This window comes from Giraffa tippelskirchi, chromosome 2, assembly GCF_054371585.1.
Source record: "Giraffa tippelskirchi isolate mGirTip1 chromosome 2, T2T-mGirTip1v1.2.pri, whole genome shotgun sequence".
NCBI classification, from domain to species: domain Eukaryota; kingdom Metazoa; phylum Chordata; class Mammalia; order Artiodactyla; family Giraffidae; genus Giraffa; species Giraffa tippelskirchi.
Window position 1 is genome coordinate 170317215 of NC_137276.1, and position 13673 is coordinate 170330887.

Sequence of the window (13673 nt, forward strand, 5' to 3'; positions counted from 1 at the left end):
AGATGTTTTCCTAAAAAGTGTACATGTGTGAATATACCCAGCGTTTCTTTAGCTGTGATAAACTGCAAGATGGTAGTTCTGTGTTGATGATGGTGCTTTTGACAGCTAAGTTATACAAAATCTTTATCAAGGAAAATACATAACTGGAAGTCCAGGGTTAGGGCAAACTCTAGATGCAGAGATATCAGAGGCTCAGTGATGCCATCCAAGGATCAAGTTATCAATATTTTTCATCTCAGCGCTCTCTTCCAGGATTGATGAAGCTAATCATGTGCTTTCTTGTTTAAGTCCAGCAGAGGAGAGAGAAACTATTCCTAAGGCATGAAGTACCCTGTGCCCCATACCTTTTTGATCTGATTGAGCCAAATTAGGTTGTGTGTAAGACCCCATGGACTGTAGCCTGCCAGGCTCCCCTGCCCATGGGATTTCCCAGGCAAGAATACATTAGTGGGTTGCCGTTTCCTACTCCAGGGGATCTTCCTGACCCAGGGATCAAACTGGTGTCTCTTGCATTTCCTGGCAAGGGGATTCTTTACCATCTGTGCCACCTGGAAAGAGTATAATGATAATTGTCAACAGAATGCCTTATGCTGATTGGATTAAACCAGGATTCCCTCCTTGGACCCCTGTGTAGCTTAGATATCAGAACAAAACTGGAATTGTTATAAGGAGGAAGAAGTAAATGGTAAATAGATGTTGAACAGATAACCAACTTGGCACCAAATCATCTTGTTTATTAACCACCAAATTATTCTAATGGTCAAACTGAGTTGAGAGGAGCATTTCTTCTCAGTTGACTCCAACTTTTAAGAGAAAGTTATTGGTAGCACATAACAAGTCATCTGATACTCAGTTTTCACAGAATAATATAGGAGATGTTTAACAACTACTGGCTGAAGAGCAGTCCTTATGGAGATCCTTGCGTGTGTGCATGCTAAGTCACTTCAGTCGTGTCCAACTCTTTGCAACCCTATGGACTGTAGCCCACCAGGCTCCTCTCCATGGGATTCTCCAGGCAAGACTACTGGAGTAGGTTGCCATGCCTTCCTCCAGGGAATCTTCCTGACCCAGGGATCGAACCCATGTCTCTTATGTCTCCTGCATTGGCAGACGGGTTCTTTACCACTAGTGCCACCTGGAAAGCCCATGTAGATCTTTAGGGAGATCTGCATCTGAATGTATTCAACTGCAAGTACTAGAATACCCAACTAGAATGGCTTAAGTAATAAATGTAATTTATTTCCTGTCATAAAGTCTGGCGGTTGAAAGTTTCAGATTTGATACAATGTTCAGTGACACTTTGAAGAACCAAGGCTTGTTCTGTTTTTCTCCTCTCTAACTTTAGGCTTCATCCTTAGGCCTATCCTATCTCATGGCTATGGTAGCTTCAAGCATTACACCATCATACAGCTGTATTCAAACCAGGATTAAAGGTAGCAGGCGTCCTTACTGGCTCTATCAGGGAAAATACTTTTCCTCAGATGCTCGCATGTACACAACCTCGTGTCCCATTGGTCACATGCCCACTCTTAAACCGGTTGCAGTAGAGAGGAATGGGATAGTGTGCTTGGCTTTGACCAGTCAGGCCCTGGCAACCCAGGGAGAAGCCCACCCTTCTTCATATATTGTCCAAGAAAATCAGAGTTTCACAGATTAGGGGGAAAGAGGAAATGGGATAAGAAAGTAGTAGTGTCTGCCTGAGATCAGCTCAGCAGTATGTGTCCAATGCCTAAAATCACACCTGTGTTCTATTTTAATAACTATGTTAGCAAAGCATTCATCTCAAACCCAGGGTTTCTCAAACTATGTGAGGTGAAGGACTACTTCAATTTTTTCCAATTCATAGGCTAATAAGTTTCCTGTCAAACTGTATAAAATGTCTAAGTTCTCCCAATTTCTGTCCATATCTCATCATGGACCAGTGACAGCTCTCAGACCAGCCGTGGTCTATGACCACGCTTGGAGAGGTGGTTCAGCTGGCTCACTTCATAATCTGGCCCCGGCTTGCTTCTCCTGCCTCATGTCCTGTGCTCCCTTTGATTCACGTGTAACAAACTGTTCTCCATTACCAGAATACGGCATGTATTTTCATTTTACTTCTGGATTTGACTTCACATTCTGTTCTCCTTTCCTGGCAGGCCCTTCCCCACCTGGGGGAACACCTACTGAGCTTTTTTTTAGACCAGCTTAAATGTCACCTTCCCTGTGATGCTTTTCCTGAATTCTTTGCTCCACCCATCAGTGCTTCCTTGAACCCCATCCTATCTCATGGCTATGGTTGCGTCAAGCATTACATATCACGCTACTCAAGCCAGGATGAAAGGTAGCAGGCCTCCTTACTGTCTCCACAAAGGAGTATACTTTCCCCAGAAGTTCCTCAGCATGTCCTCTTATGTCTCGTTGGTCACATACCCGATAAGTGTATTTTGGGGGTTGTACTTTTTTCTGGGTCAGTCTCCCTCACTAGACCAAAAGTTCCTTGAAGGTGATCATTGTCTTATTCATCTTCTATCACCAGTTCCTGGCACACATACTTTGTTCAAAGTAAATGCCTATTGAATAGAATTGATGCAAACTTCTGTGTCTTTCCTTTTATTCTCCCCAAATATTTTCTACGGTGTATTTGTGGCTTTCCATGTAAGAACATACCATTTGACACACACACTTTTTTCTCTCCTGTTCTATCAAACCTAGTTTTAAAAATAAGCAAGATACAGCTTTCCATTGTATTCCCATCATAGGTCCCTTCCCATAGACATCACTGTCACTATCACTGCAGGAGGCAGCATGCGGGGTTTATGCCGCCCCAGTGACATACTCAAACCCCGGTAACAATGAATGAGCCTACACATGGACATATATAAACTTCCAAAAGTAGCTGGCAAGGTGGTACAGCACAGTTCAGTTCAATTCAGTCGCTTAGTCATGTACGACTCTTTGCAACCCCAGGAATTGCAGCATGCCAGGCCTCCCTGTCCATCACCAACTCCCGGAGTTTACCCAAACTCATGTCCATCGAGTCAGTGATGCCATCCAGCCATCTCATCCTCTGTCGTCCCCTTCTCCTCCTGCCCCTAATCCTACCCAGCATTAGGGTGTTTTCCAATGAGTCAACTCTTCTCATGAGGTGGCCAAAGTATTGGAGTTTCAGCTTCAACATCAGTCCTTCCAATGAACACCCAGGACTGATCTCCTTTAGGATGGACTGGTTGGATCTCCTTGCAGTTCAAGGGACTCTCAAGAGTCTCCTCCAACACCACAGTTCAAAAGTATCAATTCTTCGGCGCTCAGCTTTCTTCACCGTCCAACTCTCACATCCATATATGACTACTGGAAAAACCATAGCCTTGACTAGACAGACCTTTGTTGGCAAAGTAATGTCTCTGCTTTTCAATATGCTATCTAGGTTGGTCATAACCTTCCTTCCAAGGAGTAAGCGTCTTTTAATTTCATGGCTGCAATCACCATCAGCAGTGATTTTGGAGCCCAAAAACATAAAGTCTGACACTGTTTCCACTGTTTCCCCATCTATTTCCCATGAAGTGATGGGACCAGATGCCATGATCTCAGTTTTCTGAATGTTGAGCTTTAAGCCAATTTTTTTACTCTCCTCTTTCACTTTCATCAAGAGGCTCTTTAGTTCTTCTTCACTTTCTGCCATAAGGGTGGTGTCATCCGCATATCTGAGGTTATTGATATTTCTCCCAGCAATCTTGATTCCAGCTTGTGCTTCTTCCAGCCCAATGTTTCTCATGGTGTACTCTGCATATAAGTTAAATAAGCAGGGTGACAATATACAGCCTTGACGTACTCCTGTTCCTATTTGGAACCAGTCTGTTGTTCCATGTCCAGTTCTAACTGTTGCTTCCTGACCTGCATACAGGTTTCTCAAGAGACAGGTCAGATGGTCTGGTATTCCCATCTCTTTCAGAATTTTCCACAGTTTATTGTTATCCACACAGTCAAAGGCTTTGGCATAGTCAATAAAGCAGAAATAGATGTTTTTCTGGAACTCTCTTGCTTTTTCGATGATCCAGCGGATGTTGGCAATTTGATCTCTGGTTCCTCTGCCTTTTCTAAAACCAGCTTGAACATCTGGAAGTTCACAGTTCACATATTGCTGAAGCCTGGCTTGGAGAATTTTGAGTATTACTTTACTAGCTTGTGAGATGAGTGCAATTGTGCGGTAGTTCAAGCATTCTTTGGGATTGCCTTTCTTTGGGATTGGAATGAAAACTGACCTTTTCCAGTCTGTGGCCACTGCTGAGTTTTCCGGATTTGCTGGCATATCGAGTGCAGCACTTTCACAGCATCATCTTTCAATATTTGAAATAGCTCAACTGGAATTCCATCACCTCCACTAGCTTTGTTCGTAGTGATGCTTTCTAAGGCCCACTTGACTTCACATTCCAGGATGTCTGGCTCTAGGTTACAATTTAGAGTCACAATGACCTAAGCTTTAGCCTCTTTTCACATACTATCTCTATCACCTTGGGAATGTTCCTTAACCTTATTGAGTTCATTTCTTCCATTTAAAAAAAAAAAAGGTATCATGGGGAGACATGAGGAAATAATACCTGCTTGCTATATGTTAGTACCTTCTGCTCAGATGAACACATTTGTGAATTGACAAAGAAGGTAGGCTGAGAGCAACAGTCAGTGGGTCTGCTGTCTCTTTAAGGGGTCAGGGCCAGCCACTGGTCAGGCTGGCTGAGAAAGATGACCTGCTTTGAAATTCTATCTTGGGCAGAGCCTTGGTTGCTTCTGATTTCCTTGCTCACAGCTGGCAGAGATGGCCACTTTGACAGCTCAGGGGGTGCATGACTAAGGTGGAGGGATGAGCAACTGTTGCTTGTTAAAGGGGGTGGCTTGGCCGGGAGGCAGGCAGGTGACAGAAAAGCAGCATATGGAAATCCCCAATTCCACTACTCAAACAATATCACAGATCCAAATCACTGCTGTGGGAAAGGTTGGGGGTGGGGGTGTGGGGGGCAGGGCATTGGAGGGGGAGTCCTTCTCCAGGCACTCTCTTTTTTCCTTTACCACTGATTTCCTGCCTCATCTTTAGAAAAAAGGGAATAAGATGAACATTTGTTTGTCAGGCAATTGTAATTAAATAAGAAAAAAACAGCTTTTGACATGATGTACGTTTTCACACCTCTCTGCCTATGAGTCTGCTGTTCTTACCAATGGAAATCCTCTTCTCCGTCTATTTGGCTAATTCAATCCTGGCCCCCAAATTCCTTGTTAGCCCTGTGTCTTTCTTTCTTGATGCCATCTTCCTCTTAGGATGCCACCTCTCCTAAACTCAACTCAGTTACTGTACTTCCCACACTGAATCACCATTGTTTTCTGAGGCAGCTCTCACTTGATAAGAGTGAGAGCTTTTGGGACACTTTGATTCTCTTAAATGTTTGGTTCATAGCAGGCACTCAGTATGTGTTGAACTGAAAATTTCTACTCCTCAGCATATCTGACAATTCCTAACTTCTCACTAATTTTAGTTAGGTTACCAGCAGTATAATAAAGGCCTCTATGGAGGGAATGCTTGAGTAATTCTAGGTTACCAAGTGCCCCTCCTCTTCCCCCATCCCTGCCCACGGACCTCAGGGGCTGTAGGAGTAAGGGTAGTAAGGAAACAGAAGCAAGGAGTCATTTGGAGGTCAGAGGGACATTTTTAGTTTAGTGTTTGCATATTCCCAGATTTTAACTTGGTGACCCAAAGCAGACCGCAGGGTCATCCAGAAGTTCCTGGACATCCTCAGACTTCCTGGGGGGAGTTAAGTCAGGAGTTATGGATCTAGTCTTGAATTTCCACTTACTGGGCAAACTACTTGGGACACAGCTGTAAGTCTGATAGATGAGATCAAATCCTGTCTCTGTCACTACATGTGGGAATTTGTTACCTCTCTAAACCTCAGTTTCTTTCAGATCTAGGAGGATGGCAATATTTATTTGGAATGTAATTGTGTGAAGACTAAATTATGTGTGTATAGAAATAACTAATCTAGATCTGGCACTTTGTAGGTGTTTAATAGGTGATGGTTATTATCGTTTGTAAGTATTGGAGTGGGTGGGATGATGGTCTGAGCAATGTATCACCATTGTATAAACTATTACTAGATCCAGATACATGCAGAAGAAATTCAGAATTCAAAAGTTGCTTTGCATACCTTTTTTTGTTTAATGAATGTCAAATAAATGCCTACTGATATTTCCAATATGACTTCATAAAGGCCTTCGAGGGGTTTTCCACTTCTCACTGTTAGGATTTTTTCTGATAATAGTCCCCTACTTTCCAACCTTGATGTGTCCTCCTACCTCAGGAGAGCCCCGAGCCCTCCCCAGAGGGGGCTCTGGACAGTGTCCTACCTAAGGTGTGATAGTAAATTCTGTGCTCGCTTTCCCTTTGTCCACCCTCTTTGCCCCCTTCCCTTGACTTGCCTCTCTTGCCCAGGCCTTATCTTGTCCTCTGGGGAGGTATGTTAAGTGCTCTGCCAGCCTGCCTCTATGCCTGGCCTGTTTTTTCTCACTGCCAGTACCTCTTGGATTCCAATTCCAAACATGGTATCCGTCTGGGGTCACCCTTTCTTCCGGTGCCAAGAGAGACGCATTCCAAATGGAACACAAATGTGCCTCCCGTGCTGGGCGCTCTTCATTCTGTTTGGGAACAACAGAGAGCAGGATGTGGCAGCTTTATTATCCCTCACTGCTGAAGCTTTCAGCCCCATAGTCCTATCTTTTTCTCAGGACAATTTAGGTTTCCTGCCGAGAGTCAAATGTGAAGACTGTTCTAAGAAACCTGGAGCTGAGGACACTCACCACAGCTTTGCCAGGAGGGCCAGAGCCTTGCTGAGGGAAAGAGAAAGAAAAGTTTTCAGTTCTCCATGAAGTATATGATGTTTTGCTATTCATTCCTAAAGCTGCTGGAAGCATTCCTCCCAAGAAAGGTGGAGTTGGCGGGGAGAAGCCGGAGGTGAAACAAGTGGGAGGACAGGTTAACCCATTTCCTGAATTTCCCATGTGGGGACAGTCTTAGAGCCCGACAGGCTTTGAGACCCGAAGATGAGCAGCAACGGCAGCACGGAGGGTCAGCTCCTCCGGCACGGGCCACTGTGCATTGCCTGGAGGCAGGACCTAGAAGGGGCTGTCTTCCACCTGGCCAACTGCTTCCTGCTCCTGGGCTTCATGGGCGGCAGCGGGGTGTATGGGTGCTTCTACCTTTTTGGCTTCCTGGGCACAGGCTACCTGTGCTGTGTGCTATGGGGCTGGTTCGGTGCCTGCGGCCTGGACATTGTTCTCTGGAGCGTCCTGCTGGCAATGGCCTGTGTGCTCCAGCTGGCACACCTGGTGTACCGCCTGCGTGAGGACACCCTCCCCGAGGAGCTGGAGCTGCTCTACGAGACGCTGTGCCTGCCCCTCCAGGTGCCCCTGCCAGCGTACAAGGAGATCGTGCACTGCTGCGAGGGGCAGGTCTTGACTCTGGCCACAGAGCAGACCTATGCCGTGGAGGGTGAGACGCCCATTGACCGCCTGTCCCTGCTGCTCTCTGGCCGGTGAGCCATTCTGTCGCTACCCAGCGTGTCTTCCCCACGCCCGCGGCTTCTCGTTTACCAGTGCCTCCCTTTCCATTTCGTATCTCTTCCATTGAGGAAGGATGTGGCAAGTCAAACAAACCAAAATAGATTTTTCTAAGCGCATACTTGCTTCCCCTTTCTTAATATTTTTCATGAGGAAACTAGCTCGTGGTTGGCAGGAAGAATTGTGAATATGCTTGCTGCTGGGAGGTGTGGGGTGAATGTTTCTTGACCCTGGCTCTGAAATGACCACACCATGCCAGCATGTCATGCCTAAACTGCAGCAATATCTCTGTAAGCTTTGGAAAACTGAACATTTCAATAACATTAATTAGTTTCTCTCATATGCATTCAACCTTTGCTAAGTGCCAACTATGTGTAAGAAACAGTGCCAAAATAGGAGATTTTTTGTAAGCCCTGCTCTCACCAGGACATCAGAGATATTGGGGGATATCTATACAGATTCTATGGTAAAGCTATGCTGTATATACCCAGGTATGGAGCAGGAATGGGCTTCCCTGATGGCTCAGTGGTAAAGAACCTGCCTGCCAATGAAGTAGATGTAGATTTGATCCTTGGGTCAGGAAGATCCCCTGGAGAAGGAAATGGTTACCCACTCCAGTATTCTTGCCTGAGGAATCCCATAGACAGAGGAGCCTGGCGGGCTACAGTTCATGCAGTTGTAAAAGAGTCACACACACCTTAGTGACAACGACAACAATGCAGCAGGTTACCCTTGTCCACATTTTCATTCCAAATTGTTCTATTGAGATTCTTACAGACCAAGAAGTAAAATGCTATAAATCTGAGGGCCAGACAGTGAGGGGAGAGTAGTGATGCCCATGTGTGTCTCTTTGAGGATATAGTGGCGACACCTGGCTGACACGTTTTAAGGAGGCTGACAGTCAGACCTTAGCAAAATGGGCTTTGTTAGGATTAGCCTGCACGTGAATGTTGGCCGTTGACTGATCTCTTCTGAACAAATACTATGTAGCTCTGTGCTGCACATTTGGTAGGAAATCGTGAATTCTTTGAAATATTGCCCTAGTGAGACTTTTATGTGGAGCTAAGCATCTGACAGTAAGCATCTTTACCTGGTATATACTTGGACTGGCTCTGTGGAAAACAAGTAAAGTATTTAAAAACTTTGTCCTTAATTTCCTCTTTCCTGCTTTTTTGAGACCACAAGAATGCAGTGATTCAAAGGAAGAAAAAGGAAAGAAAGAAAAGGGGAAAAGAAAAAAAAGAAACCAGAAAAGATTGCCAGTGGGGAAAAAGACTTTGACATTTATGATGATAGTATTACCACAACTACTACTACTAGTAATGTTGATACCATGCATTTATGTATTAATGTATAGAATCAAAGTATAATGTATACACATTTTAATTTTGTTTGGACACTGAGGTCCTGGGTTGAATGAGCTATGAGGTTTTGTGATGTTTCATTTCATTTATGGTTAAAGTATAAATAAATGAAATTATTTGTAAACAAATACACATGCAAATACAAATATATTATGACTATTGCCAAAATGTTTGCCACCTACAATTCCACGCTTAAAATAAGGACAGTTTAGGAAACATGTTCATTCATGAGCCCCATGATATTGTTTGCATCTCCTAGCATCTCTGTTCAAAGGAGGGGATTAAGACAGGTAGGAGAAACACCCACTGCACTGTATGTTGCTCATTTATGGAAGAACATAATAATTATTATATGATTCAGGTATCTTTTATATGATAGATTTATCATGAACTTGTAGAAGGCCATGTTCCTGTGAAGAGGAGAGAGGGGCTTGCCCCCTCAGTGTGATTTTTCCTAGTATACGCTGTGCTTAGTCACTCAGTCGTGTCCAACTCTTTGTGACCCCCTGGACTGTAGCCTGCCAGGCTCCTCTATCTATGGGGATTCTCCAGGCAAGAATACTGGAGTGGGTTGCATGCCCTCCTTCAGGGAATATTCCCAACCAGGGATTAAACCTAGGTCTCCTGCATTGCAGGCGAATTCTTTACCAGCTGAGCAACCCGTGAAGCCCTTTTTCTTGTATGTGTGTGTGTGTGTTTGTTGCTTAGTCGTGTCCGACTCTTTGCAACCCCATAGACTGTAGCCCACCAGGCCCTTCCGTCCATGGGATTCTCCAGGCAAGAATACTGGAGTGGGTTGCCATTTCCTTCTCCAAAAGGAACTATAGAAAGAAAGAAAGAGAAGTTGCTCAATCGTGTCTGACTCTTTGTGACTCCATGGACTGTAGCCTACCAGCCTCTTCCATCCATGGATTTTTCCAGGCAAGAGTACTGAAGTGTGTTGCCATTTCCTTCTCCATTTCCTAGTATACTTAGCATCAAAAACTCAAGTTAAAAATTAGAAATTTCAATATTTTTCTTGCTTTTCAAGATTTGAAGGAAGAGTTTTGTTTTGGTATCTTTCAACATCATCCTATCTCAACTTTGCTAAGTTGGAGCTGAGGAAAGGACTTCTAGTCTATAACCAGCCTCCAACTTTAAAGGAGAATCATCATTATCTTTGGCTGGTGAGGTACCAAACACCTTGAAGCAGCAGAATAGAACTCCATGCCGAGAAGTGGGGGCTTCTGATGGAGACCTCCCCAGCTCACATGCATACTTCATCTGGAGTCCTTTGCTAAAACCTCAGATGCCCTTTTTGTTTTATTTTCATAATGCGATCAGTCCCTTTCAAGACTCAGAAAGGCAAAGTGACTTCTTCAAAGTTCATCACCCTGTTAAGCTGTGCTTACTGTTGGAGAGTTTCTCTCATATACAATCCCAAGCATGAACTCCCACATGCACAGCCTCCTGAAGAGGCAGGCAGCTCTCCAAGCTGTTCATGGAGGAGGAAATTACCTGTTGTCAGGAGATCAAGGAGGAAGAAGAGACTCAAAGGATAAAGGATATAGTATACAATGTGAATGGCTTCAGGAAGCCATGAAGCCTCATTAGATGTTGTTTTAGTCGCTAAGTCTTGTCCAACTCTTTTGCAACCCCATGGTTTGTAGCCTGCTCTGGAGCCTCCATGGATTGTAGGTTCCTCTGTCCATGGGATTTCCCAGGCAAGAATACTGGAGTGCGTTGCCATTTTCTTCTCTAGGAGATCTTCCCAATCCAGGGATTGAAACTGCAAAATCAAAGGAAAACAAAACACCCGGGGACTGAACCCACATCTCCTGCATTGGCAGGTGGATTCTTTATCACTGAGCCACCTGGAGAGCCTCTCATTAGATGTTACTTACACTGTAAAGTCTTGTCCCTCCTCAGTGGTTTGCTAGGGTGGCCAGATTCCTTGCATGGGAAGAGGATGAAGGATGGGAGGATCTGATGTGTATGGCAGCAGCTTCATTCTCTCCTGTTGTCTTTCTTCCTTTGTCCTAGAAGCATTTCCTTGAGGTTTTGGTCTCCTTTATGGTGACACAGTGAGTTCATTTGTTTGATCTTTCCATCCCTCTTCCTTTCCTTTCTCCCTTCCTTCCTCCCTCCCCATTTCGAAAAATATTTACAAAGAGAGCTAGAGACTAGGGATCTCTTGTTAAAAAATGAAAAATATTTTCCTTGTACTCATGGAATTTACAGTCTATCAAGAGAGTCACTAATTCATGACTCTAGTCACTAATTCTAAGGAGCAAGGCAAAATACAATCAGAACTTATAAACAGTGGACCTAAATTTTCGGGGGGGCCAGATGAGTCTTCCTGGAGGAAGGAATGTGTAAGCTGAGGCCTGAGGAGAAGGTGCGGATTGGGAAGAGAGGCAGCTGGAGGGAACAGAATATGTGAAGACCATGAGGTAGGAGCACATGGCACTTCATTTTCTCTTGCATCCTTTCATTACTCAGGGAAGTTCTGATGGCTATCTACACATATTGATAGGTCTTGTAGGAGCAAGTGTGTTTCTGCCATCGGAGAGTGTAGGCTGACACCACATTCTTGGCTTGGTTTGAGACCTACCTCCCTTTCTGTTTTCCATCTTTAAGTTGTCAGATAATACATAAGGTTTGTTAATCGATAGTGGTCTTTGGTAATTTGCACACATACATATATATCTAGGCATTCATTGGGAGCAAGATATGGAGTGCTAATATCCTCTTGGCCAGAGCTTAATCACATGGCTCTACTCAGCTGCAAGGGAAGTAGAGAAACATAGTCTAGCTGGGCAGTCATGAGCCCTGCTAAAAAAGTTCCAGTACCATAGAGGACGCGGAAAAGCTGATATTGGAAAACAGAATTCTACACTGGATTTCTCAGATCCTCATCTGCATTCTGATCAGCTTCTCAGTATCCTATATATCCTTCAGAAATCAGCTCAAATGTCATCTTTGAAAAAAAAAAAAATGTCATCTTTGAGAAGTCTGCCACTTGGAGAGAACTAAGCTCTCTCCCTCCTCTAGTCTCCTGTCTCACAATAGCACATGTTGATTTACAGCTAGTTATTTATATGCCTGTGGCTTCCACTAAATCGTGAAATCCTGAAAGGCAAGAATCAGATTACCGGGTCTTCCCTGGTGGTCCAGCAGTTGCCACGCAGTGCAGCTGAAGAATAAAAAAGAAAAAAAAAAAGGACCATATCATCTCCACGTTCCCAGACTTCCAGGAACACAGAAGGTTCTCCATACATATTTTTTTTAGACAATTAAGCTCCAGAAAAAGTGGAACAATAGCTCCTTCCAGTTGGACAGGATGTACCTCAGAGAGCTTGTTGATCTGCCCCCTTTGTTCAATAAACACTTTCTTTCCCAGTACAACTGACTTTAGAAGAGAGGTTGAAACTGAGACTGAGTTTTCTAGGTAAAAGAGGAAAAAGCCCATTCTGGATCCTAGTCATTTTCCACTCTTTTAACATGTAATTTAAACTCCGGAGAAGCTTTGGGTAACCACTTCTCTTTTCCCACACAGTCTCTTCTCTCCCTTTGCCAGGGTTCGTGTGAGCCAGGACGGGCAGTTTCTGCACTACATCTTTCCTTACCAGTTCATGGACTCTCCTGAGTGGGAATCGCTGCATCCCTCTGAGGAAGGGGTGTTCCAGGTAATAGGGAGCCCCATGGCAGCACTGCCCCAGCCCATCCCACTGCAACCCAGCAATATCCGTGCTTCCATCTTTCCTCTCTTTTGTCAGACCTTTGAACTACTGCCAATATGATGCTTGAGGTGGGAGCACTCTCCTCCAGTGGAAAAAGTGCCTAGCAGAGGAGGGGTAGGGTAGGGAGTTGGTGATCCCTGAAAGGGGGGCCATGTCACTCCTATGCCTAAAACTCTTCCAGAAGACCCCAGTGATCACAGGATAAAAGCCCTCACTCCTTAGAGAGTAACTTAAGACCTTTAGTGACATCCTGGAGCCATATCTCCAGCCCTTTCCTTACACTTCCTGCTCACACCAGCCATACTGAATTACTAGTACTTCCCTAAACATACCACATTGTTTTGCACGGCCGTGCCTTGGCCCCTATTGTCGCCTCTATCCGAAATGCACTTCCCTCATCAAGAGGAGGCTATGGCATCTCACTTCCTCTGAAGCCTGCCCAGACTGACCTCACCAGCTTCCACCCCCATACAATGCCTGCGTGCCTCTTCTATTCCTTTTACTATGCTGACTGCACACATGTACAATTTGGTTTTCTTTCTGTCTTTTGCATAGTAAATTCCTTGACATAGAAATCTGGGCTTTTCCTCTCCGTCTCCAGGCTCCAAAGGGCAATACTTTGTACACAGTAGTCGGTGTTCAGTAAAGTTTCACTGAACTGCCTTGGCAGTAGGCCATGGGTGTCTCAGAGTGCTCCAGAGGGCGTCGCACACACAGTCTAAGGTCAGGGCCTGGCTGCTCAAGCCCTCCTTTCTTCTCTGTCAATCCTTCAGATTTCAGTTACCTTCTTTATAGTTCTCACTTACTGTATGGCTACTATGTGACAAGCACTACCTATTTTATTGCTTTATTGATTCTCACAACAGTCCTCTGGATTGAATATTGTTATTAACCTGTTTAACAGATGAGGAAACTAAGGCTCAGAAACCTCAAGTAATTTGCCCAAGCTCTTCACCTAGAAAGTGGCAAAACCAAGTTGCCTGACACCACTATTCTATTCTTTTTT

At 44.5% G+C, this 13673-nt stretch overlaps 2 protein-coding genes across 4 annotated transcripts in view; both read left to right on the plus strand.

Moving 5' to 3' along the window:
- Positions 1-13673, plus strand: part of COX17 (cytochrome c oxidase copper chaperone COX17) — a 36617-nt gene that overhangs the window by 11402 nt on the left and 11542 nt on the right. The window contains exon 3 of the transcript XR_014077357.1: positions 12505-12613. The gene's annotated coding sequence lies outside the window, so the exon portion shown is untranslated. The remainder of the gene's footprint in view (positions 1-12504; positions 12614-13673) is intronic.
- The window catches only part of POPDC2 (popeye domain cAMP effector 2), a 36761-nt gene continuing 29745 nt past the window's right edge, over positions 6658-13673 (plus strand). For all 3 annotated transcript variants that reach the window (XM_081571950.1, XM_081571949.1, XM_081571951.1), the window contains exons 1-2: positions 6658-7556; positions 12505-12613. In XM_081571950.1, coding sequence (XP_081428076.1) covers positions 7066-7556; positions 12505-12613 — 600 coding nt within the window. In that variant the 5' untranslated portion in view covers positions 6658-7065. The remainder of the gene's footprint in view (positions 7557-12504; positions 12614-13673) is intronic.